This window comes from Eublepharis macularius, chromosome 10 (assembly GCF_028583425.1).
Source record: "Eublepharis macularius isolate TG4126 chromosome 10, MPM_Emac_v1.0, whole genome shotgun sequence".
Taxonomy (NCBI): Eukaryota; Metazoa; Chordata; class Lepidosauria; order Squamata; family Eublepharidae; genus Eublepharis; species Eublepharis macularius.
The window spans coordinates 43,262,456-43,290,215 of NC_072799.1; the positions used below are offsets into that span (position 1 = coordinate 43,262,456).

The following is a 27,760-nucleotide window of genomic DNA, read 5'->3' on the forward strand; positions in this document are numbered from 1 at the left end:
GGTCTGACTGCTCACGTGGTGACCAATCAGCCTGCCACCTGCTAAGTGCTTGACAGCCCCTGGTTTTGCTATCCCAAGACAGGCAAAAGAATCCAGAGATCTGCTGAGGCCATAATGCATAGCTGATAGGCTTGTTCGGTTGGGATCATAGGTTGTGTGCTGTTAACCATTATGTGTTTCTTTCCATCAAGCTATAGCTGATTCTGCAAGGTGCAGTCTGCTTGGTTTAGAATGCTTTGGGCATGAGAGTAAATTTGTTTTGGTAAAAATCAAGGGAAAAAAAAAACAGGATCTGCAGTGTACAGCTGTATTTGTTTACACTGCCTATCGCAGACATCAAATGAACACATTTATTTATTTAATCAATCATTCATCCCACACAGTCAGCTGTAATTGGCTCCTGAGGTGGCTTATATAAAAAATTAAAAACCTACAGTAAAAAAGAAGATAAACTATATAATGGACAACAGCACTACAACCAGCAAAAGATGTTAAACACATCATCAGAGTCTGCAGCATTAGATAATACTAAATAAAAATATTATCAGAGCTCATAGAAACAGGTAGTAGAACATTTGAAACACACACATTCACTCAACACTGTGCCTGAGAAGAAGGGTAAACTCTTAATCTTTGAAGACTTGGTAGCAAATGGAGAAGGCATTCCAAAAACTGTGATGCATAAAAGAGGAAGCCCCCGTAGATGCACCTAACTTGAGAAGATGGGGGAACGTGGAGGAAGGCCATATATGTCTGGCAAAGGGCATTCCTGGACTTGAAGGTTTCAGTTTAAAGCCAAGAGTAAGCACTGGACATTCCCATAGACTTCGGTGGTGTAGTTAAGTACATGGCTCACTCTGACCATGGGAAATCAGTAGGATTTTAAAATAGTATTACTGGGTAGCTCTTCCTGTTGTATAGACTCCCACTGAAATTAATGTTAGAAACACACAGATGAGTGCTTACAGGCTGCAGTCCCAATTAAATTAGTTACTTTCAAGCAACTTGGACCATATTGTACATTTTTGACTGAAATGGGATTTAATCGTGCCTACCCTTTCCCTGGATTCCCCCCCCCCCCGCTATGAGCTGAGCGTAAGTACATTTCTGCCCACTCCATTATTGTTGAAATGTGACTGTTGGATTCTAGCAATGTTCAGTAAGTATATTAATTCATCCAAAATTCCAACACACAATTTTGTCTGCACAAAGGCAAATGTCTTGATTATTTAAAGATATTTATGAAAAATCAGCATTTATTCCTGTCTGTAACTAAGCAGGAATATAGAAGCAAGCCTCTGATGTAGTGGAGGATATATTAAACTGAGCAAAGTAGTTTTTCAGAGCAGTAAGACCTGGATTAATACTGACAAGGCAGATTACTACCACACTGCAACCTGTGTATATGTTGATTTTATTGATGCTATATGAAGTAAGTCCATCATAGACCAACATGTTAAAGAACCTGTGGGGAAAAAGTAAAGCTAGGGTTGGATCCAACTAGCCTTTCTGCTGGTGAAAAAGGAAGGTGTTCTCTTTGACCCCCCCAAAAAGGGTTTATGCTGGGGATCATGTGACCTTAATGCACAAAAAGCCATGTGGGATGGGGGCTATACTAAGGAAGAGAATTGGGTGAAGTTGAGTGGAAAAGCTAGCTGGATCTAACAAATATTTTTATAAAAGGTGGTATAAGATGTGAAATTCAAAGTTGGATGAAATCAGCTTTTGAGTAACCATAAAATGATCTTTGTGTCTTTCCAGGTATGCCCTCCTCTTTCTCTACTATGGAAAATATGGTGCTTTTCAACAGTTCACCTTTGGGACCAGATGCACCTAAGATAGAAGATTTGAAGTGGCATTCTGCTTTCTTTAGGAAGCAAATGGGCAAGTCTTTTAGTCATTCATTGAAAAAGACACAGAAGAGAGAACGAATGAGGCATGATGACAAACCCTTACTCAAGCAGCCCAGTCAAAGGGAAGGCCTTACAACTGCAGCTAGCTTTTTCAGTTTTGAAAAGACCTTTGCAGAAGCACAAATTGGATCAGCTCTACAGAAGAATGGTGTTACAGCAGACCACAGGAAGAGAAGAGACAATCATTCCCATTGTGACGTGATGAAAGTGGGACTGAAGGAAAAACCTTCCAAACACATCCACAAACCACTGAGATCTAACGAACTGTCTCAGAGGCAACTGGAAAATAAAAAAGCCGTGAACCACCCAAGTGGGAGGTCAGCGCCTGGAACCAGGAGGGATATGGTGCCTAAATGCAATGGATCTTTTTTCAAAATAAACTATAACCCGACTCCAGTAAAAGTGCCTACGACACCAAGAAGCCCTGTGAAAAACTGGGGAGGATTCAGAATTCCAAAGAAAGGGGAGAGGCAACAGCAGGGGGAGGGACAGGAAGATGCGTGCCGCCAAAACTCTAACTACCATTACTCTGGCTTGGGTCGAGTTTCTCCGAAGGACAAGGCAAAAAACAACCTAAAAGTGGACAGCGAGAACGACGGGTATGTCCCAGATGCTGAGATGAGTGATTCAGAAACTGAGGTGGCTGAGAAGAAATGCCGGCAGCAAAGGCTTGGTTCAAACAGTACTATTGCTAGGAGGACAGACATTATTAGGAGAAGCATCCTTGCCTCCTGACTGGAGAGTGAAACACAGTAGCAGCACTGGAGTCAGTGACGTTCCCAGCCTGGAAAATCCACTCTGCATTATTTATTGGTGTGACAAAGAGGGAGGGTCTTTCAGATATGGCTACAAGATCAAACTGCAAACCAGCCCCCCACCTTTCCCCCAGGCAGCAGAAACATGTTTACGTGTACTTGACATAGAGTTTGCCCTTTGTCTGTCCCCATTTCGGAGAGGTTTGAACTTCCTTTATTTGCAGAAATAATCAGAAAAATGGCCTGGCTACTCTATTAGATCACTAGGCTGAACACTTTAAAAACAAAATGAAACACTTAAGAGCAAGGAGGGTAGATTTGGGGGGCGGGGCGGGGTGGGCTCATAGTTGAAATGGATAGCACTGAGGTTTTTCCTCCCTGTCCCTGAAAAGCACAAGCTGTTAGTTAATCAAGTGTATGATGGATTAAATAAGGTGGTTATTACCATCCTGCACTGCTGAGTCCATTCTAAATTGTCACTTTTGTCAAGCTGTGTTAGGACTAAGTCCTAGTAGGCTTTAGTTTTTGTTGTCATTGCTTTAGAATTCAAGGGATTTGGGCAGCTGAAAATCTTTGTAACTGCAAAAGGTTTTTCATATAAAGCCCATCAAACAGGTAAGAGTTTACCATGACTACTAGAGAAAACTAAAGGGATGAATCAAAGCTGCCCCATGGAAAAGAACAGCAACATGTAGTGCTACTCAGAAAGGACCCAGACTGAGAGTGGATGAAAACAACTGAGCTCCCCTTACTGGAGAGCAAAAGTGTCTTAAAATGCTTTTATTATTCTGAGAAGGAAGAATTTTAGCCTGCTGTCCTATACTGCCCATCTAGGCACCTTCCCTGCTAGAATATCACAACAATTCAAGTGGGAAAGGAAGAGGGCAAGTCTGTATTGCAAATATAAATAGGTTTTGCTGTTGTGGGTTCCATTCCCTTCTCCACTCAAGAACCATGGGAATTGTAGTTCAGTAATGGGTGACAAGGTTTTTCAACAAAGAATTTGTTCTCATCATCTCCCCCAGACTACAGTTCCCATGTTTCCTTGGGAAAAGCCATGACAGGTTAACGGGTTGAAATTTGTCATGAAGATACGCCCACATTTCTAAAGGCGCTAGTCAGTAGCCTTTCCCAATGTGCACTAATGGTATGTGTTGGATATGAAAGTTTCTGACACATAAGGGTTACTTTAAATAAAAAAGAAGGATGTAATAAATATATATGTATATTTTTTGAAAAAAAATGGAAAGGCAATAAGATGTGGTAGCGCTTTACATTTAAGCCAATTTAACAACATGATTTCATGAATACAATTTAGATTTGAACAAGAAGGCGCTTGTGTTTTGATTACATAATTTCAAAAACATTGCAATAACTAGAGAGAATAAGCCATCAGCAATAAGATGAACAGATCCTTAAGATTCCATTTGCTGCACCCAAGGGAGTGCATCTGTAATACACAGCGTAACAGGTAGATTTAAGCTGCTGTAACCTTTAGGATACAACTTGGCTATAAAATCAGACATAATTCAGTCATATGAAAGTTTTAAGCAACAGCCTATTGAAAAGATAAGAATATCCCTCCTCCCAGCCCATTATAACATCATTATTCAGCTGCTTACACTATTTTCTTTCTAGCCCATTCCGTAATGGTAAGTATGTCTGTGATGCTATTAAAAATATTGAAACCTTGCAATTGAATCAAGTCTTCCAGGGGTTTCAGCTGAGAACAACTGGATTGCTGATATTCCATCTTGCTATGCAAGTCACCGAATGGTCAATAATAAACTATAGTCGAGGCAATTAACACGATACGTTTTTCTTCAATACACATACTCCTGAGTTTCTCAGGGTTGAGAAATGTAATGTGTGAACCTGCATATAATAGGCATAATTAGCAGCAATTCCCATGATCATGTTGTGTGAACTAGCCCTCAGCATTCACTCTCATTTGCCATTAGAACAGAGGTGATAATCTTAAACTTAGGTAGGGCACAATTGGGTTGACCCTTTAAATCATGGTTTAGAAATGAGTTGTGTGCTCTTGCCACCTTCCATCCTACTTTCACCGTGCTTGACTTCCTTTTATTTCCTGTCTAGCAACTAGCCATAATGTGCCCTAATGTCCAAATGATGCTATCAAGTCATGGTTAGTTCTTGCAATCCAAGTAAGAACAAGAGCCATGATGGGCTTCTTGTTTTGCGTGCAAGAGTTTTTGGACACCCTGACAAAGAGTGATTAGTGTTAAATGGGAAACTGAAAGGGGAGTTGTAGGAGGGCACAAGACCGGCTTGGTAACAATCATTCAAGCCAGGATTTAACCGAATTAAACTTGAATGTCTATGTAATAACTCTTGCCCAGTAGCTGCTGTGTACATACTTGGACTTCACTGTATACACAGAGCTCTACCCAGGCAGGAGCTGTTGCATGTGCTTCATTGTATGGGAAATTTCCAGCACAAAATGAATGGAGCTGCCCTCCTGCTGACCTCTGTATTCTCAATGGAGTCCTTTGGATCAGGATTACCAAGTATGTTAAGACCTGTGGGTCTCAACCATTTTAGGATATTGCTAGAGAAGAAAAATATTAGTATGTTCCTGATTGAGACTACTGACACCGTACCAATTTGTTGACCAAGTTTGCTGCTTAAAAAACAATCACATTATTGTTAAATATAAGTCAAGAGGGACATGGAAAATTGAATTCACTTTTCCATATACTTTATTTCAGGTGAGGGTTGAATAAAATATTATCAATTTGACTGCCCTGTAAGGAGTTGTTCATCAAGCCATAAGGAAGAATAAAGTAAATTGGATTCTTTTTGAAACATTATTCAATGTTATGACCAATTTTGAGAGAGGTATCAGATAACATTTGCACTATTAGGAATGCTAGCATTTGTGCAGAAAGAATGCCTTATCTGTTTTGCTCCCCCACCATGTTTAGGTTAATAAGCTTTGTGATATTTTGAATAACGCTGAACCAAAAATTTAAAAAAAATGAAAAGGAAGAAAAAAATAGTGCTTTCCCCCATCCTCTAATTGCAAAAGTAGGGTAAAATATCAGTATGACCAGCTGTATAAGTTAGTTTAATGCCATACTTAGTACTTAACAAGTGAAGGATCATAAATAAAACAGTAACCGTTACCTATCACTGCATTGTTTTTGTTGATATGGAAATGATCGATGATTTATTGTTAAATTTCACCTTTTCCTTATGCAGACTGCCCAAGAAATCGCTTTGATTATAATTGGTGTACTACATTAAAATGTAGACTAATAAACACTTTTACAATACTGACTGGAATGTTATCTGTTAGGTTCTGGGCATACACCAATATGAATTGAACGAAAGATTATACATGTCTCGTGTACAAACTTTAATTATTTTAAAAATTTGAAAAAATCCATCATTACATTTGTAAACCTTGTACAGAGGATTTTTCACTATGTGCCTAGCTTTGGTGTCCATTTGCTCAAGTCTAAAAACGAACAGGTGCATGATGACAAAACAGATAGAATCAGATATAAAATATATGTAGAGATGACTATTTTATATTACATGGCCCAATCCTGTATTTATTTTCCTCCCCTTTTTGAAGTATTTATAAAGACCTAGTTGAAGATGGCTGTATTTTTTGTTAAAATATTTAGTAGAATTGTGCCTTTGTCTGTATGTGAATAAATGCTGTACATTTTGCAATACATTTGAGTTGTCTGGGCTGACATCTGTGCCTTTTGACACATTGGATCTAAACTTGCCCTTGAATGAGTGCTTCTGGTCAAATGCGGAGAGCAAAGATCCACTCATCACCAGGAACAAATTTTTAGATCATGCAGAGGGCTTCAACCAGAATTAGGAAAGCTACAACTGTTGGGTTCAGTCCTAAGTCTGTTAAGGACTAAATAGCAACTGGTACAAAGTCAAACTTTTACAAGAATCTGGTGTAACAGAGAATTAAGAGTTTGTTTCAGCTGTAAGGAAAAATAAGATTCATGCAAGACTGACAGGCAACCATGTTACAAGTGCCAGATTAACAAACAAGATGTTTATTAATTTTGCAGAACAAGTTACATATGGACAATACCCATTTTAAAGACACTGTGGTTTATTTAAAGTTGAAAATTCTGTAACGTATAGCTAGACAAACCAGTTGTACAGTAAAAAAAGCTTTTAGTCCAGAAACAGGTATGTCTTGACTTTATGGATGAACATTTATAGAAAGGATTTCCACTTTAAAATCATGGAACAGAAAACATTATGCAGTGGCATGTCCAATTTCATATACTGAGAAAGGGAAGCCCAGCTTCCTTTCTGGCTTTGCTCTTATTTCTTTATTTTTGTGGTTTTTGTATTTGTGAAGAAGCTGTAACATTTGTGTCTTTCTGAGTTAAAGCAACATAGAATTGCTGCAAAAACTTACCACTGTGTGCATGATAGGTCTTAATGCTCCAACGCTGTTCTTCTTCAACAGCTTTAACATGAGAATTGTACAAAAGAAAAGTGCATCATGTTTAAATATTTTCCAACTCTATCAAGGATACAGCTTTTTTCCTCTGCATTGTAATTGTACTGAGCTGTAATTAAAACAAAACAAAACAGTAATTAGTTTCTTCAGCGGGGATCTTTAAACTAATTGGATTATAGTACAACCTGAAGTAGAGTTAAACTAAAGGATTCTTTTATTATGATTTATGAAGCATCCTTCCCCACAAAGGGTGTAAAATGATTTTGACATTTTTATGGATAATTTACCACATGAAAACCAGGAAAGGACTCAGTTTTAACAGAACCATATCCTAATCCAGCAAATTCTTATTAGTCCAGTAGTTGCAAAGGTCCCCTGGAGGTTTTCCACCTGCAGGTGTTTTTCTCTGGTGGTCCTAGGAGTGGGGCAGTCCTAACTCTCGGGGGTATATCTCCTCTCCAAAGGCAGGGTCAGTCAGCTGATTTTGATCACGGAGGGGGAGAGGCTTATCCCTGGAATCGCCAGTCTTTCTGGCCCAGCCTTCCGAGCAGGATGTCTTCAGCAATGCTCTGTAGAGCGCAGCAATTCCAGTGAAGAAATTGCCAGATACAGGCAGTGTGGAGCTCGCATGGGAAGGGAAAGGCCCTACCACCCTACCCCACCCCTGTATCGCTTTGGAGCAACTGCGAGCATTAGAGCTGACAGCCCTATGTCCTCCTAGGTTCCACAGTCGCAACCATGAAGGTGAGCAAAGAGCCAACGGTCCCTAGGTTCTCCTAGGTTCCATGGCTGCAACCACAACTACAGGCTGGGAGGAACCCCCCCTCGGATGACCAGAGGGTGTGGTGTTTGAGTTCGCGGTAGCCTGTTATGGAGACTCATATTTCAGAGCACTCCCTCAGGTTTGGTAGGAGCAGCCTCCAGCAGCAGCAGAGGAACTGCTTCAATCCTGGCAGCCCCAACTGAACCACGGTAAGACTGATCCAGTGGGGAATGGGGGCTGTGAAAGGAAGGGGGGAGGAGAAAAGAGTAGCAGAAGCCTCCGAGCCAGCTTGCCTCAGATAAAAGGGAGCCTTTTATTTCTTCTTTCAGCTGGGTCTTTCTGAGGTGCACCTTTCACTTTCCTTTTCTCCCTTTGGCGGGAAAAAAAACTCTATTGGCGGGAATGCCAGTAATGGCATGTCTCAGCCATTTCCCAGGCCCCAGAGAACCCAAATCTGCAGCCTGGATGTGCCAAACTCCCAGGCCTCAGCTCCCTTCTGAGTGTCTCTACAGGCCAGTGAGAAAGAAGGCCCAAGAGCCTGCCTGAAAATTCCTGTGCGGTGGAATGCCAACAAAGGCAGGCCTAGCCACCTCCCAGGCCTCAGAGAGTACAAATCTGCACCCCCGATGTGCCGAACTCCCAGGCCTCAGCCCCCTCCTGGGCCTCTCAACAGGCCAGTAAAAAAGAGAAGGTCCAAGGGCCTGGAACTGTCAGGCTAGGACGCCTGAAAAAATTTTCTGTGGGCAAAATTGCTGGCAAAGGCAGGCCTAGCCACCTCCCAAGCCACAGAAAGTGCAAGCCTGTGACCTAGACTTGCCAAACTCCCAGGTTTTGGCCTACTTCTGGGCCTCTTAACAAAAGTGAGCTGCTGTAACATTGTATTTAAGTGACTGGGCCGTGAATTCAGCACTCTGCTGGTTCAAATTCCATAATTGCATATGAGCTCAGTAGCTGGCCTTGGGTAAATCTCCCTTCTCATCCTCAGCTACCCAGTAGTATTGGGGGAGGATAATGATAATTCTGATCTTATCACAGCTCTGATTGGTACTGATCTTCTCTGAAGTACGATACATAAGCACAGTTATTATTTAACAAAGCTACTGGCATGGCTCAACATGGAAATAAGGAATCCTAAGAGGTCCTGAAGGAGTACCAAGTAGCTTAGCGCCTGGAACCTTAGATGGGTGAGAGGGTCAACCTGGGGGGGGGGTCCAACTCCAAGATAGGAATAGGGGTGGGATTCTCCCCCCCACCTTAAAGAGACAAGTGTCATTGAGAACACAGCCCTCTGTTAAGCCTCCAACCGGAGCACTCTTGAGCTACCAGGTTCTCCCTCAGCCAAGGCAAAAAAGGGGAACTGTTAAAAGAAGGGAATTTTCCCTAGTACACAGAGTCACCACGAGGCAAACAAGATAATTCCCCAGAAGCTGTATTCTAGATTGCTCCGTAAGGTATTGAGGACCCAGAGTTCCCAGAAGGGTCGGAGAGGATCCTCCCCAAAATTGGGAGCAACTCTGCCAGGGAGTCCCCTTTCCAGAAGCCTTTAATACCTGAAGAAGGCTAAGAAGGAAACTCCAGCAAAACCCCAAAAGCTAACCACTCTATTTCCTTTTTCCAAAGTCTTATACCCTGATTCCAGAGACTACTAAGAGGATTGAGTTGCCAGCGGTGGATGATCCAGTAACCAGCCTGCTGTCCAATCCCGTTCTGCCCACTGACAGTAAATATTGCACCTGAGGATAGTGATAGACAGGGCTTAAGACAAGAGGTTTTGTATCACAGGAAACAAAGATCCGGATGATGGCGGCAGAGATCTTAAGGAGCCAGAAGGTGGAAGTGATGCTACTGGCTCAGCTGCTGGAGATGAGGGTATCCTATCAGGATGTCCTCCAAGGGGGAAGGTTCTAGGTCCGTGCACTCCATAGAGTCATGTTACCATACCAAGAGGTGTTAGAGCAAGAGGTTCAAGATAGTTAGCTGCCAAAGATCATCAAACAGGAGACCAACCGGTGGCTGGACCTCGTCAGATACCATGATGGCATCCCACTCAGGGAACCAAAGAGTAGTAATGACCATGGACACGAGCCCATGGGGCTGGGGAACCCACAGCCAGGGAAGAATGACATCAGGAATCTGGTTGAAGAAGAGATGATCAACAATGTAAACCCTTTTAGAACTCAGAGCTATCAGACTGGGTCTGGTGGAATTCCAGGATCTTCCCACAGGTCACCGCATGTGAATAGTGACGAAGGTTCAACTCAGATCTCTAAAAGCAACACGTAGCAAACCAGGACAACTCCCCGGTGGACTAGCTAAGCCAGAGATGGACCCATTAGAATGGATGCTATCAAGAGAGAGATTTCAACTGATCTCCCAGTGTTTGGCAAGATTCAAGAAGAAACCTTTAGGCCATAGGGATAGATGCTGATCTGCAAGCTGCCTCCACAACTTCTATACACTTTCCCCAGTATAGCTACTGCACAGTTGTTCAGAGGAACACACAGCAATGTGCAGAAGTGATTTGAATAGCATCCTTCTGGTCCAGATGGACGTGGTCTCATGACCTGAAGAGACTATCAAGCATGGATTCCTGGCACCTCCCAATGAAGTAGGGCCTGTTGACACAGGGAACAATACCACATCCTTGACCAGCTCTGCCAAGTCTCACAGCCAAGAGGTTGAATGTAAACAACCAATAAGTTGTATCATGCACAAGGCGTAGTTGGTACTATGTTAGCCTCCAGAAAGAGTTCCACAGCATCCATAACAATACCTGCCAAGTTTCTAGATGGGGTGCATGGACAGAGGCATGGAACCCCTTAAGGGGTCAATTAGAGAGATACTATCCTTCCTTCAAGAAGGGCTGAAAAATTTTTTAACGCCAGCACCTTTAGACAACAGGTATCGAACATCTCAACAATTAGGGGTTCTAGGAAGGGACATTCCCTTATACATCACCATTATATCAACAGATTCCAAAAGGGGACCTCATTGTTGAATCCTCCAAGGGTTCTCCAGTTTTCCCAAGTGGAATCTTAATTTGGTACTGGAAACATTATTCAAAGACCCCTTTGAGCCTATGTCCTCATGTCCTCTAAAGGAGTTGGCCTTTAAGACCATCTTTCTGATGGGAATCACATCAGCTAGACAAGTGTCAGAACTGTAGCCACTAGCAGTAGACATGGAGCTCTGCTCTTTCCTTCAAGATGACAGTAGAGATGGTACTACCCTCCTTCTATCCTAATCCAAAGCACCGGAAGGAAAGGGAATCTCACTACCTTGATATACGTAGAACCATGAGCTTCTACATGAGCAGGACTAAAACAGTTTCCAAAAGTCTGAGACACTAGTTGTGTTTTTCTTCTTTTTCAGGAGGTCCTCCTTGGGACAGAGAGTGCCTTTTTCCATGTTAAGTAGGTAGAGCAGACGGTACATAGTCTGGCATATCAAGCCAGAGGTTTGGAGATGCCTTAAGGCGACATGGTGCACTCACTAAGGGGAGCAGCGACATCGGCAACCTATACATTCTTTAGTCATTAGACACAGTAAGACAGCCACATGGATGTAAGTACGATCACTCATTAAGCACTACAGGACAGATAAGTTGGCAGCCACTGAGGCAGCTTTTGACAGGAGGGTACAACAACACACCTTCTAGACCTGGAAGCCGGACGACCCACCCTAGGGGACACTGCTTTTGTATGTCCCAGGAGTAAGGACTGCCCCATTCCTAGGACCACCGGAGAATGGAAGATTTGTTTTCACTTACCGTGAAGCTTCCTTTCTCGGTGGTCCAGAAGTGGGGTAATCCTACCCACCCGAGTTTCTTGGGAGCGGCTTCTAGTATTGGACGGAGAGTTAGGACAATGGTCTTCCTTCCACAGGTGTCAGGGGAGGGACTTTACTATTTTAAAAAATAGTTGAGGGAAGTGGTTTTCTCTCATAGTATTGTGATGGGGAGTCGGGTTGGGAATGGACTGGCGATTCCAGGGATAAGCCCCTCCCCTCTGGGATCAAAATCAGCTGACTGACCCTGCCTTCAGAGAGGAGGAGCTATATCCCCAAGAGTAAGGACTGCCCCACTCTTGGACCACCGAGAAAGGAAGCTTCATGGTAAGTGAAAACAAATCTTCCATTGCCATTCATTCCAACAGAGAAAGCTGATCTCTGTATATGTGCATCTGCTCCTGCCACTGAAATGAAGCCATGGTCTAAAATAAGTTTAAAAAGGGATCAGTGAATTCATGGTAAGTGTCCAGTGGTGCATCTTTTTATCAAACGTCAGAAATACTGGTTTTCAACATCACCTACAATAGATTCAAATGACTGTGTTATGCTGAAGAATCCACCTATGAATTTAGTGTGTAGTAACAAGGGTGTGCAGGCTATTCATGTATTATATTATAACACGGTGAAAAGGTTCTTACCATTTTAGTAAGAAGAGGTGATTGGCTTTACATCTGGTTGCTACAGGTGATTGGCTGTTGCCACATTGTGTGTATTTAAGAAGCAATTCTATGGTACAAACATCACTCTATCCATTATTAGAAATCTATCAATAAAACCCCCAAAGCCACGTCTTACTATGCTGTCTATATAATCTATAACTGTTTGTTAACTGTAATAGTTCCTATAACCAACTCTTCATCATGAAAACCATATTTCCTATCTCTCAGAAAAAGAAATATAAAAAGGCAATATTGTCATTTCTAAAGACTTGATTATACAGCTGTAATAAGAGTGCTTTCTGATTTATATTTAGATACCTGTTGAGATGCTGTAGCTGCCCTCTCTTCAGCTTGGCTGAGCCGTCTTTGAAGTCTGTTGACTTTTTCTTGATGTTCCATCATTAATTTTTCATTCTGTATAAATGAAACAGCTCATTACAAATGTAGGTTTCTGTTATCAGATCATACATATTGCAGAAAGCAAGCTTTGAAAAAAAAAGTTAATCAATGCCAAATACAGAACTACACACCAAAATGAAAACAAGACAGGCTGCTAAGCACGCTGTTGTCTAACCTTGAAAGGCATATTTTCCAGCATTCAATTTGTAATGACTCAATTTTGGTGTGTTACAAATGTAAACTTTTCACATGTCTGGTAGAAAAGCTGTAGAAGGGGACAAGCACAGTTTTGCAGTACTGCTTTCATCAAGCCAGCCTTTGGAAGAGAAAGGGCAAATGCTTGGATGTGATTGGAAGAGCCTCATAAGTACGCAGTTTTGAAGCCTAGTGGTCAGGGAGGCAAATTCTAGCACAAAACAGGTAGTTCTGCTGTTGCTTAGGCACAGGCTGCTTTATGCATTGAGAAGACAAGCAACTAAAAAACAATAGAAATATTTTACACCCAACAATCAACAGAAATACTACACAGGTTTAAGAAGTCTGCCAAATATTAAGCATTTTAGAAAATGAAACTTTTTTACAAGAAGCGGAACTTCACTTAAACTGAGGCACCGGTTATGATAATATCAAAATAGGCATCATCGAAGCTGCAGTAAAACAGAGTACCTGTAACTGCTGTTCATTGAGGTCTTCTGTGCAGGCACGCATGGGAATGTGCATGCGTAGACCTGTCAAATAATGAGGTCTGTACAGCTTTAAAATCTCTGAAAGGGGCGTTCATCCTCCAGAGCGCATGTGCGAGCGTTTCCCACTGAAAACGCCCTCCCTCAGAGAGTTCGACACCCTATCTCCCTCAGTTCCTCCAGAGCCACTGTCCTCTCCTGAAGAAGAGAACCTAGCGGGGTAGGACGGAGGGCATGTGTGCCTGCACAGAAAACCTCAATGAACAGCAGTTACAGGTAAGTGCAACTCTGTTTTCATTGTCGGTCTTCTAGTACAGTCCCACATGGATAGATTGACAAACCACTCACCTTGGACGGTGGGCAGGTTCTCATCGGAATAGAGACTGGAGCACCGCCTGGCCCACTGCTGCCTCTTTCTTGATGTCCACGTCCAGTGCATACTGCCTGATGAAGGTGTCTGGAGATGTCCACGTGGCTGCTCTGCAGATTTCCTGAAGAGGAACCCCGTCCAGGAGTGCAGCAGACGATGCCTGCGATCCAGTTGAATGCACACGTACATCCAATGGGCATGGTAAATTAGAACTTTTATAACATATTTTTATGACCTGGATCACCCATCTGGAAATAGTCTGGGACATGGCCACTCTCCCTTTATTAGGTCCAGCATAGCATACAAACATACGTTCATCTAATTGGAATGTTGCGGTACGGTGTAAGTAAAAGAGAAGCGCCCTATGGACGTCTAAGCTGTGGAGTCTTTTTTTTGCCTCTGATACAGGAGATGGAAAAAACACCAGCAATATAATCTCTTGTGACATGTGAGAACTAATGACCACTTTGGGAAGGAATTCTACGCTAGGTCTCAGTACCACTTTCTCCCTATGTACCTTCAGAAAGGAAGTATTACTACGAAAGGCTGCAAGCTCGCTTACTCTTCTGGAGGATATTATGGCCACTAGAAAGGCCATTTTCATAACAAGAAACCTTAGATGGCACGAAGCCAGCAGTTCGAAGGGGGAGAACATCAGTTTAGCTAGAACCAGGTGTAGGGACGATTGTGGAACAGGGGTTGGCTTGGGGAACATGTTTTGTAGACCTTTGAGAAAATGTTTAGCTATGTAGTGTGAAAAAACAGTCTGCTTGTCAATGGGGGCATGAAATGCTGATATCGCTGCTAAGTATACCTTGATGGAGGAATTGGATCATCCATTGTGTTTGAGATGTAATAAGAAGTCCAGTACGAATGTGAAAGGACAATTATATGGGCAGATCCCTTTACTGGTGGCCCAGTCTGAGAACCTGACCCATTTATGAGCTTAAGATTTCCTAGTTGTGTTGAAGCAAATATGGTGACGGACTGGTAGCACACAGACTTGTGTGCTCCCATGCTGGCTGTTTCTGTGAAAGCAGGTTTATGAAAATAAACCCCCCAGCCCATCTCTTAATGATAGGAGACATATCAGCTATGCGTGCAAGAGGATTATCAGAGGATTTTTTAGCCCTTTTGATTAGGGGCTTAATGATCTTGTTTCCTCCAACACAATAACATCAAGCAAGAAACAGTTTCATGCCGGCGAATGCCAAGTAAGTCTACCTTGCAAATATCTCTTTATCTTTCTTTCCTGGATCTTGGACTTGCTATGACCTTATTTCTTTTTTCTTTTAAGTGATTTGTTCCTCCTCCCCCCTCCAAGAGACTGTGAAGTTTTATTTTGTATCCTGTGTGCTCAGGACGAAAGCTATTTCAACTGCTGAAAACTACAAAGATGTCTGCTAATCAGATTGGCATTGACGAATTCACTGACTGAGATATAAAATAATTGGGATTCCCTCTCTGATCGGCAAGTTACTGATAAATAAGAACTGAGTTCTTAAGAACTGAGTTTAGGAACTCAGCCGGTACTTTTCAGTGCTCTTCTAATTGTTGGGAATTTTGCCAGATCTTTTCCTTCCTTTCTCCTTTCACCTTTGGCTTGCTTTACTAAACTTTTTTAAGAACTACGACAAGTGTTTTTGTAAACAATCAACTGATTTTAGCACATTACATTACTGGGCTAACCTAGTCTGTAAATCACCTAAAGGGAAGGATTTAAAACTCTTTATATCAGAGACTTAATAAATTTGTGGACATAAATAAAAAAGGGGGGATATGGTGGATTTCTGAACTGCGTAGTTTCATCATCTATTACCACCTGCTAGACTAAAAAATGGTTGCAGTCATTTATCAGCCTCAAGAAGAGATTATACTAAGGATCTCTTCTACCCTCACAAAGAAACTGGAAAGTTTGCTAAGCAAAGTAAAGCAAGATTATGGAAATATTTTGGCTAAGATGCGTCAAGGGGAGAAAGATACACCAAAATTAAATTCATAAGACAATGAACCAACTCTGTTATCTCAGCAAGCTGATAAGGCCATGGAAGGAGTTCCTGAAGATCTTGATTATGGATTTGAACTATCTTCTGGACTGTCCAAAACAAATCAAGCATCTCAAAGAACCAATCAAGCAATCCAAGAACTTAAGAAACAGTAGGAAAAAACTACTGATGTGGGAAAGGGAACTGAATTTCAATATTCATTACAAGCAGACTTGGAATTCAGAAAAAACAATCTAGGCTTCCATGAAGACACTGCGAAGATCAATGGTGATTTTGACACGAGAGCATCAGTAGCAACAGCTTTAGGATCGCGAAACTTCTTTTGAGTGTGATGCTTAGATTTAGCCTTTTTAGATAGCTTGCTAAGCTGAGGTTGGGAATCCGTTCCAGGCATCAGATCTGAGTGCAAAAGAACTGACAGCATCACCTCGGGATAGTGTCTGGGTTCCAAGCGGTGTTTGCTCAATTTTGCCTTTGTCGGTTCTGAGGAACTAGGTGAAGGCTATGCTGAGCCAAGTTGTTGGTTCCGAGACTTTTCTTGTAGAGTGTGAGTCTCAGGAGTTGGGCATCGGAATGGAGGTGGCTCGATTGGATCCTAAGGATGTTGAACTTCTGAGGATAATGGTACCTATGGAGCTGGATGCTTTTGGCTCTGGTGTTTTGTTGGATCTGATAGAGGGCAAGCTGCCGATGTTGAAGGCTCCAAGATGGATGGAGCAGAATGTTTTCAGTTCCAATGTGGTGTTGGATCCAGAGGGGTGCGAGCTGCCAATGTTGATGGTTCTGGCAGAGTCGAGTCCAAGCATGCGGCTAACTCTGACAAGGTGGAGGATTTTGCCACCTCATTAACTGGGCTAGGTGGGACCGAAAGTGCATGCTTCCAGAGCGATGCCTTACGTTTCGCCTCTCTCTCTGTTTGCGCCTCAGTTGTAGACTTCTGGCAATGCTTACATGCTGAAACATGGCCCTCTCCAAGGCATGACAGGCATAAATCGAAGCCATCTGTGTGGGTCATTTTGGTGGAGCACTTCGTGCACCGTTTTGAAAGAGCTTTCTCTGCTATTTTCTTGCAGGTAGGAATCCTGATCTTCTGAAGAAGAAATGGCAGAGTGTAAGCTGTTTTGAACCTCTTCATTCAGCAGCGAAAAAAGAACTGGGGGCAGTGGGGCCTCATCCTTCCTCAGGGTGGGCGTTTTCAGCGGGAAACGCTTGCACATGCACTCTGGAGGACAAACACCCCTTTCATAGATTTTAAAGCTGTACAGACCTCACCGTTTGGTGAGGTCGTGTGGGACTGCACTAGAAGACTGATAATGAACCCAAGTTACTCTTAAACCACATTCCTTCATTGTATTCTGTATGAGTGTGTGCACAGCTAAGCTTTTATTTAACCACTGTTATACCGGATGTCTGAATTCAATTCTTGAATGAGCGGTTCTTGAAACCTTTTCCTTGGACACTACTGTGGAACAGCCCCAAATGGTGGGGAAATATCCCAATCCTGAAACAAGTGGAGAGCATGGATATTGCTGAAGAATGTCCAGTTCCTTTGTTTTTTTTGCATGTAGAGAAACATTTGATAAACTAGGTCCATTTTATTTTATTTTTGAGGACGGGATACAACTGAAACAAAAATTTCTCTTTTACTTTAAATAGACAATTTATAATGAAACATAAATTGAGTTTCTACAACTAGAGGTATACTGCAAATTATGTATCTTGCATAACAGGAACAGTTTATTTTTGTGCAGTATTTTAAGAATAAGACTTCCCTCTTAAAATAGACTTTAAAAAAAGCAAAGGGCATTTCTAGATCATCAGAGAGTTGTGCCATAAAGAAAACTTAACATTTATCAGCCATAACATGTTAAGAGTCACAGCAGGCAGCAGCTAGCTTCCAACCCATTTTTAAATCATTGCCTCAAATTAGCTCTAAAGATACATATTTGTGTTTTCAAAGTGAGGAGCAAGGACCGTTTGTAGAAGGACTTCAATATGCATATCAGAAACAGAACAGGCATTTTTAGCTGAGAACTTATTGTAAAGAATCCCACAATCTTAGCAATAAGGAACCAATGACTCATACCAATACAGTTCAAGTAAGATTGCTTAAGATGTGCCTGTATTTGGATGAAATTCATTCTCTTACCTCTATAATATTTTCATTTGCTCTTTCCAGCTGACCCAGTAACTCCTGTGAGTGAATTTTCTGGCGACTCAGTTCACTTCTATGAAATGAGATCAAAGAAATTCATTATATTAATTTAATGTATCTGTTGCACTGATTACTGGCCAAGGGAAATTTGTGACAGGCACGGATGCTCCCCTCTCCCATTTTCCAACGAAACAAGTACAGAAATGGACAAAATTTTAAAGGTACAAGAGTATATGTTGACTCTTGGTATCATATAGAGTTAAACATATTCACATTGTAAAATGCCAAAACTTAAGCTTAACAAGTGTAAACCTCAGGTATCAAGACTTTATACTATGTGAATAATATAAGCCATCTATTGTGGCCTAAGAATAATCTCTACTCAATATTACGCTTCTAAACTTTAGACTATTTCTTCTCATGTATTTTAAAGCACAAAGGCATTCAAAATTCAAAACACCACTGTGCTCTTTAGTCAACAGTATAATGTTTAAGTGAGACTGTTAAACTATGGACATGGGGAGGGGTGCATGATCGGCTGCATTACTACATCACTTCTGGGGAAACCCAGAAGCTTTCAAGTGTCAAAGCTTTCAAGAGTCAAAGGCCCTTTTTCAAATACCACTGGAGGGAGCTTTCACTCTTGAAATCTCATACCCTGAAAATCTTGTTGGTCTCTAAGGTGCCACTAGCCTCAAACCCTCCTATTCGACAGCAGACCAAAACAGCTACCTATGTGAAAAAATCAAAGAAGTTTCAAAATAATAGCTCAAGTAATTATCTACTTGCGAGGGTTTCTCAGGTAACATCTTGTCCCTTATGAAACACCCTGTGCCTACTTCACAATCTGCCACTGATATCCTGTTCCAGGTACCATCCTTTTTGGAATGCTAGATTAGCATCCACCCAGAAAAGAGCATTCTCTGGCAATAGTGCTGAGGCAGGCTGTATTTCCAGGAGAGCCCCTCATCCAGTCACAAGCAGGGTCCTTGGGCTTTGAGTAACTTCTGATAGTGGGTCTTCCCTCATCGATCCCCCAGTCTGGCTTTTAATAGTAGACAGTAGGTGGAGACCTTGGTCTTTATAGAGCAGGATGGATAGGGCTTTTTTGTTTTCCACAGCCTTTTTCTCTTTTCCTGAAGACTGGAGGCCCACAGTTTTTTCAGACAAAGGCTTCACATAGGAAAGCTGCTCTCTCTCAGCTGCAAAGGCTGAGCAATAAAGTGTTCATACTTAAAGGACTTGCTGAGGCACACTTCTCTCCTTGCTCTGGTTAGGATGGTATAGCAACAAAATACAGACGAAGGCCTCATGGTTTTGCATGTCCCTTCCTGCTCCAAATGGTATGATGCTAGGGTTGGGAGGTTGTGGGGACAAAGCACTTAAGGATGAAGGCCTCATGGCAGTGCATTCTCCCTCTATATACCACCAAGTATGGAAATTCACAGTAAGTGAAAACATTTTCCTTTTTTTTCCAGAAGTTCTCCATTGTTTGGAACTGCGTCCTGTTGGAGACATTCTTGACCCCTACTCCTGTCTTCTTTTGAAGGCAGGCAAAATCTTGTTCTGATGAACCATTTAAGCAAGACTTGATTTGAAGCTTTTTCTTGCTGCTCAGCCTGTTCTGTTAATGTTTTATCATTGTACTATTACAATAGATATTTTTAATGGGAACTATTTCGGAAACAATTTTAAAAGTAGCTTATTCATTTAAATAAATACCATGCTTGTGACTGGGAAACAAAAGGTGAGCTGTTGAGTAATAAGGCAGAGGAGATAATAAATCTTCTAGCTGTAAGGAGTGAAAATTCTCATGTGACATACACAGCACATTCTGGATGTTTTTCTGTTGAGTTACGCTGTAATATGCTTCATTTACTCTTGGTAATTATATATTTTGTAGACTTCCTGTACCTGCAGCTGTTTCTCATCCTGTTAACATTTTTAATCAATATCATAAAATAAACAGTTAAAGATGCCAAATATTACAGGATTCTAGCCAAAAACCATGTGGCAGGAATGGAGGGGGGACTCGGAGCCCCCAAAATGTGATGTAATTTATTTAATACATTAGATGATATATCAAGGAATGCTGTTCTGGCTAAGACCTAATGAAGACATCTATATTATTCACCAAGCTTCAGTCTGGAAATTCCTGAGAGATCTATATAAGCAAGTACTTGAAGACACATAAAGATATAGTCACAATTCAAAAGCAAGACCACAGAAACCACATGAAGTTTTTAACCAAAAGGCAGCATTAATTTAACAGCTGCAAGGAGGACCATGTGTGTCCGAAACCCCATTCCTATCATTTTCTGCTCCCCGAAGTTGAAGGATCCTCAGAGCAACCTCTGATTCAGGAAGAGAAGCTGCAGTCAGGAACAGAAATGGATGAAACTCAAGTACACACAAAGTGGCTCACCCTTATGAGGGCTATTTACTACAAATGTACAAATGACACTTGTTTCAAAAGGAATTGCATTTCTCTCATTTAAGTCATATTAATAACTTCAGGCAAAAGACAAATGCTCTAAATGTATTAGGAACAACAAAGTGTAGATCAACAAAGAATAGATAAAAAAAGAGGGGGTACAATATTTTTACAAACCTGGTATAATAACCAGATTGGCAGAACCCCCGAACTTTGAGATGTTAACCCTCTCCAAACACCTAAAAATACTCTCCCCAAATCTTGTGACATCTCTGAGCGCTCAGTAGCAACTTTGCAAGAGGTGGCTTAGTAAAGGAAAGCATTTTCTGTTTCAGATCTCTTCCCACCAGCAAGCTGAAGTGGAAAGTATGTCAGACATGATTTCTGCTCCAAGCTTAGCCCTCCCATCGTCTGGCTGACATTCTGTATGCTTTCTATTACAAGCCTCTCTTACTGCTAGCCAGGTGATGGGAGTGGGGGTAGCTAGGACTGGATTTGGAGCTTCCCACTCCAAAACTTCATCACTTGGCTAGCAGTTGCCAGGGGGGGAGGGGAGATTGGAGAGTATATCCTGTGCATTTTCTGTCTCAAACCATAGTTTATCATAGCAGGGATCCCAAGGGACAGGAAGGGAGGGGAGAATAAGATGTCTCCTCCCCTGTGAGAGAGTTTGCAGGTCCCCTGTTTGTTCCCTACAATATTTAAATTGATGGTCAAGTGCTTATTTTTTTTTTGGCAAAGCCATGCACAGTAAGAACATGAGATCCCTGCTGGATCAGACCAGTGGTCCAGCATCCTGTTTCACACTGGGCAACCAACAGGGCCTACAGAGGCCAAGGCCCTTCCTTGATTCTGCTTCCCAGCACTTGCATTCAGAGGGTTGCTGCATCTGATATGGAGGTTCACTTAACTCACCATGTTTAGTAGGGAGTTCCTGCTCTGGGGCCTCCAAAGGTATGCAGAAAAATGTTAGTATGTAATCTTTTTGAGAAAAGAAACCAAAGAGAACAGAGTGTTCATCTTCTATGCAGCACAAATGTTGAGAGCAGCCGAGCACCCTTAAAGAGAAAGGGAAAGAAGGGAAACAGGAGAGGATGGGGAATTATAGTGGTGTGGATCCATTGTTTGTAAGCTCCTACTTGAAGCTTATTGACTCTTAAGATCGCAAAATAGACTGTGAAGTCACAGATTATTACTAAAAGAGGCTGCCTTGAAGACTTCTGGGTTTTTTTATGAAGACCTACATACAAAGTGATCCATTCAAATTTATCCGTGTGTCCTCTGTAAAGTAAAACAATTATTTTAAAAAACAAAAGGTGTACCACGATCACTTCCTAGCATTAAGTAGTGTGCACAGTAAGCATGCACTGAGTCAGCATTATTGAGAGCTGAGCATCTTAAGAAACAGGAACTCCCTTGGAGACTTGTTAAAACTGGGCCTGGAAGCACTGCAAGATTTTCTTGTTTTAAATGCCTGAGGCCATTTGACTATATATACTTTAATAGGTATTTTATCTGGCTTTATCTGTTTGTTTTAAATGATGCAGATCCTGGGAATAATGTGCATTACAAATGGAAAGGGGGTTATGGTGCAATTGTACACTGTATAACGTTGGCTAAATGAGGGCAGGATTGCTAGTAAAAGGGTTAGAATTAATTCCAAGTTGCAACACCCCTAGAGACAGTGTTATGCCATCATATCTAAGTAAGCATAACTATTACACAGTCACAATGACAAGGGCATAAAGCGGAGGGGGTGGATTGAGGGGAATAGTGAGGAAGAAGTGGAGGCATGCCTAACTTATTGAGGATTGCATCTTCCCGCACGTTAGGTTCTGCTGCCCTACAGGGCAATGTTATGGGAGCAGTAAGTAAATTCACACATAAAAGAATCAGCAGGAGGGGGGGCACAGAAGTACATACTGTGTGTAGAAATAGAGTTATTATTCAATAAACTACCTGAGTCCAACTACCTTCCCATCATGGAACTACAGAACACAGGAACCATCTTTCCTGGGGAATACCTAATATTCTACTTCTTATCACTGCTAGTCATGATTCATGATTTCATATCAGGAGGGGCCAAATGAGATGTGATGTGGTAACTCTTCTATACTCAAGCCACAAACCTGTACAACACATCGCCCAATTCATCCCACATGGTAGTAAGTCACAGATAAATATCTTTGAAAAGCAAAAATAAAATAATCTACTAAATCTATGTCTTACTTAGAGCACTATAACCGCCCAAATGACATGATTCTCATAGAATGTGCATTAGATTTATAGTTTTTAATAAGGAAAGAACAGAAGCGTTCACTTCTGTTCATCAACAAAACAGTCTCAAATTCCTATTACACTAGTAAATAGGGTATTAAATCTTTACAAGTTATCTCCAGCTGTCATAGCATGGACAGTCTCTGACACAGAAGACCATTTTTAATAGTGTGCTGCTGTGTTTCTCCACAAAGATTCAAGGGCCAGAACAGACATGCCAGTCAGTTCTTCAGACAGCATACCATTTTTGTCGCTATTTACACTTAAAATGAGGCAACTGTTTTACAACAGTTCCACAGAGTGACACTGAAGTATGCTCAAACTGGGCTGCAAAAGAATCACTTCTCTAGCCCTCCTTGGGCCCTTGGTGGCAGCAGCCTTAGATAAGGAGGTGATGACAAGCACATCCCACCTGCTGCCTGCAACCCCGTTGCCACCTTAGCTGGCTTGGTACCCCAACTGATCACCTGAGTGGTGAACTGGCCCTGTACGGCATAAGCCTACTGCTGCTGTGGTTCCCACCTTGAAAATGAAGTGAATCTTTCTTTTAGATTACAAGTAAACTGCAAATTTATCTCAACAATCAAAAAGTTCAGTTGATAAACCATTTTAACAGAAAGTATATCAAGCAAACATTCCAGAAGTGCAAAATCCTTCTAGTCAAGCTTTTACAAAAGACTCATTGCCAGTCAAAACAATTATTAACATAAAATTTTACAGAAGGCTCTTCATATTATCTACCCTGCTGCTACAGAATAATACATTATAGTTGCATGAACAATAAACCGAGAAGCAAAAATGGAAGGCAACATCTATGTAAAAAAGGACTAAGAAACAATTAAAATGAAGTACTAACTCCTAACACGACCTCCTCCTCTTGTTTCTTCATGTAGTTACTATTATACAAAACTTTATGATCAGATTTTAGAGAATTGCAAATAAGGCAGAAGAGTGAGTTCTTAGTTCTTACAGGCCAATTAGAAGCCTCAATCAGTCACCTATCAGGCAGTATCAGAAATCATAAAAGAACAACACCTTCATAGGTCCAAATATCCCTTTGAGGTCCCATCTATTGGCCCCAATTGACCACTGATGCCAATCTGCTGTTGAAAGAGCTGCCATCATTGTTATGAGGTATACAGATGCAGAATTTCTCTCCCATCTACAGCTGTATACAGCTATTATTACAGCAGATCCCCATACATGTTTGCACAAGTTACGGCCATGGGTGAACACACACAAGCATGAGAACAGGTCTGAGTAAAGTACTTGCTGATAACTGTTTTAAGACAGTCCCTGTGAACAGATACACGACTCAGTCATCATACACTGAATGACCTTACATGTAGTAAGAACGTAACTATTTGTCATTAGTAAATGGATGATTACCTGGTCCTAGCTTTTTGGAGCTCCATTGTTATAACATCCCTGATCTACTCCAGGAGGGGCACAGCAGAAGCTCAGAACACACATCTAGTGATGTCATTGGCCACCTAAAAGAGACTAGAGTTCTGGAAAAAGGCCTGAGCAATTTCACACCCATTTTGGAGGCCTGGCAATTTCACCTGGACTCCAAATCAAGTCTAGGTGAAACCCTGCTACTTCGCACCCTTATTCTAGCCACAAGGCTTGACAATTCTGAAATTCAGTATTAATTTCAGTTGAGAATTTTCTGTAGAAACTTGAGTGGAGAAGGAAAGGAACAGCTCAAAGCAGGTAATATAACTGAATTAAAAAAATTAAAAATACTTCAAGAAAACATACACAGGGTACCAAACATTAAATTTCCTCCCCAATGCCACTTCCAAATGGTGACCATCCATTGTAAATGTGCCCAAGAGGAAGTGTACAACACGAAACGGGAATTGGAAATATGCACGCATAAGCCCGTCGGCTACAAGCCATTGGCATGTCCAGAATTCATCTCTGTTTGGACTGGGGGTCACCCATTTTGCTACTTTGGTACTCTGCTCATATGCTCGTGAAACTCTCACTGTAGAAGATTAATTGTGAGATACGAAGAGACTTGGACAGACATGATATTTATACTACTAATATTTATTATATTTAGAGATTATTTATTAATGTTCACAGAATTTGCACTTTGCACTTTTGCACCAATATATTGTTGATATTGCTGTATTGTCTTTGTGGGTTGAGTATTCCCGGACTTTGTTATTGCAGCTCTGACTACTCGGGTGTGTCTCTCCCCTTGTTACTGTGATACAAGGATTTGGTAAAAGGGACAAAAGAAATGGGAGTGTATGGAGTAAACTGGGAGAAGAGTGAAAGGGACAATTCTAGGTAGTTTCAGAAGATCAGGAAGAATACTTGTTGGTAAGTTTATGGAGGTCCCATCCCCCTGGGGCTGACTGTATTTCCCCTTTAGGAAGAGGGGATACATTAAGAAGAGTTAGCAGGAAGGATGAGTACTTAGGCTGTGTATTAAGAGCCTTGAAGAGCTGATAAGCAAAACACATTTATTACGGGATAGGAAGTGAGTCTCTTTCCATCTAGATCTGGCTTCTCTGCTACTGCAGCCTAAATTCAACTGCTAAGATTAGGACCAATATATGCATACTATTAAGTGTAAAGCTTTACAAACACTTTCAATGCCAATTTTCCATTAGTGTGTAGTAATAAACTGTTTACCTCATAGTTAACTCTTATACAATTTTTACCAAAGAGAGGTTTCCTAATTTGAAGTTTTACTCTCTGCTCTCAGAGAACGTTTCATAACCTTCTATACCAGCTCTGAACCTTGCTAGTATGTTACAAGAACATACTCAAAATGATGAGAAATACAGTGGTTAAATCACAACATACTACATGCTGTCAAAGAATTCAGTGTCTGCCTAGCCAAACATTTATACTGATTAAGCAGGAAGTGAGCTCCAATCTCTTGTCTACCAACTGATCCAGCACCTTCCTTTGATACTACCTGCTGTCTCCTACAGCTGAGCTGCACAAAGGACTGACGTGGTCCTACTACATCTTTGATCACTACTGTCTGAGACTTCTTGATCAAGAAAAATGGCTACCCCAATGCAGGGTACAAGAGGAAAAAAGAATCCTGTGCTACTCTTCTTCTATTGAGACATTTTGAACATAGGCACTTGGAATGCCAATGAAAATGTGCCATGTCCCCATCTCAGCTGAGAGGGACAGGTGGCTCTTCATTTGCCAGAAATAAGCCTGCTCTTGCATCTTAAACACATTCAGATGGTGTTCTGTTGGAAAACAGCTATGACATGAAGTGGGGGAAGGAGAACCTCCAATGGAGATGCGTTCTCCTGAAGTGCTGCTGATCTGTGGAAACATATCTTTTCAATGATTCACTCATTTCCCACTTCATCTTCAAATGACCAAAAACTGAATGTTAATTAAAAGCCACATGGGAACGGTATCATAATACATTTCACAGGAACAGTTTCATAATACATTTTACGTAATACATAATACTTCCTATTCTTATCTGTACTTTTCTCATTGATCCATCTGCCTGTTGGCATTAATGAAGATGTCAAAGAAACAAAATTATATCACTTACTTTAAATTATTTATTCTGGTCTCTGTACTTTCTGTAAGTTTCTTTGTTTCCTCCTTCCACCGATTTGTTGCTTTCTGTTGAGCAATCAACAGCCGTCTCAGCTCAGCAGTGGAGTTTTGATTCACATCTTCCATCTCTTTCATTCGAACTTCATACCCGTGTTCTTTTATTAAATGCTCATTCTCCATTGTGCTGATCTATTGCAAAAGTAAAAATTCACATCCCTACCAGATTAGCTTTTGTTTTTTGACCATAAGATTGAACCTGGCAAGCCACATTCAGTCTATATCCATTAATAAAGAATCGTGGAGGTTTAATAGCTTGCCCAAAATGCAAAGGGGAAAAAAATCACCCTAGAAAGATTTCATCTTTCATTTTTGTACTTTTTTCTTATATGGAGCCCAATCTACAAATTAGTTAAGCCACAGTGTTTTGATTTACATACTGCAATTCTACAGAAGCATGCAGACTGGCATCTTTGATTGCCTATGATGACCAACAATGGCTTTTGGGTGAGCAGAAGAGCTTTCGTTATTAATTTCTTCACTGAATTCTTAAAGCTCTATAACAATGATCTTCAACTTTTCCACACTCAGAACCCACTTATATTCACAGTGCAGCAGCATGGGAATCTCTGAGCTGCAAGCACGACAGTCATATGACATCACAGCAATGGAGGTCTAACTAGCAGGGCCAGGTGGGGACAGAGAAAAGCAAGGCTTGCTTGGTAGTGGTGGTGGTGGTGGTGGTGGGGAGACTATGCTGCAATCATGTGCATGGATCATTGGAGTACTGGCTGGCAGGATGGTGGTGGGTCAGCAGCTGAGCTAGAACCCACCTGGTACGAAAAAGAGAAAGAAGGAAGACCTTGAGCAGTGGTAGAGGGTGTTTCTCAAGTTTCCTGTGATAAACCAGAATGCTCACCCACACTACGGTTTGGCAACTGGATCATATATTATCCTGTTATTTCAGCCAAGTATTACACATTATCAAAACACAAATTCATGCAGAACTGAATTGGTAAAGAAGAGGAAACAATCATCTGGGGAAGGAAGAATAGGGCAAGCTATGAACTGAGCAGCCAAAAAGGGACAGAAGCTCCCACAAAAGAAAAGATGATGTGAAGGAAAGAAATGTAGGAAGGGAGAGAGACAGCAAGTGAGTATGTAACGGACTCTCTTATCTGCATCTTTACTAAGCTTTTGCTATGTTAGAAGAAAGATTTATCTTTTCTCTTGGATAGCTTTCAGCAATTAGTTCAAGACCTGTTAAACAGGACTGTTCTTTGAACAAGTTCTGCTTTATCAGTACATTATTTATAGGGTCCTTTTTGCTTTGCTCCTTCTCAACAAAGTACACAGAAACCTTTCTAGAGTTTATTTATTTCATTTTATTGGAATTACACTCTAGTTTTTTAATAAAACAAGGTATCAAAACACATATAGTCATTAATATAAATCCCACAAAAAACAGCACAGAAAAGCAGTAAGAATTAGGTTTGCTAACATTTCCTAATTAACTCTAAGTTTAAAGCAG

At 41.3% G+C, this 27,760-nt stretch overlaps 2 protein-coding genes across 2 annotated transcripts in view; one reads left to right on the top strand and one right to left on the bottom strand.

Moving 5' to 3' along the window:
• The window catches only part of JADE1 (jade family PHD finger 1), a 79,473-nt gene extending 73,096 nt beyond the window's left edge, over positions 1-6,377 (top strand). Inside the window, exon 11 of the mRNA XM_054990157.1 lies at positions 1,762-6,377. Within this exon, the coding sequence (XP_054846132.1) occupies positions 1,762-2,648 (887 nt within the window). The 3' untranslated portion in view covers positions 2,649-6,377. The remainder of the gene's footprint in view (positions 1-1,761) is intronic.
• A 320-nt stretch (positions 6,378-6,697) lies between these two features.
• The window catches only part of SCLT1 (sodium channel and clathrin linker 1), a 63,697-nt gene continuing 42,634 nt past the window's right edge, over positions 6,698-27,760 (bottom strand). The window contains exons 19-22 of the mRNA XM_054990000.1: positions 26,225-26,421; positions 17,958-18,036; positions 12,669-12,764; positions 6,698-7,248 (exon numbers count right to left, since the gene is read on the bottom strand). Of these exons, the coding sequence (XP_054845975.1) occupies positions 7,186-7,248; positions 12,669-12,764; positions 17,958-18,036; positions 26,225-26,421 (435 nt within the window). The 3' untranslated portion in view covers positions 6,698-7,185. The remainder of the gene's footprint in view (positions 7,249-12,668; positions 12,765-17,957; positions 18,037-26,224; positions 26,422-27,760) is intronic.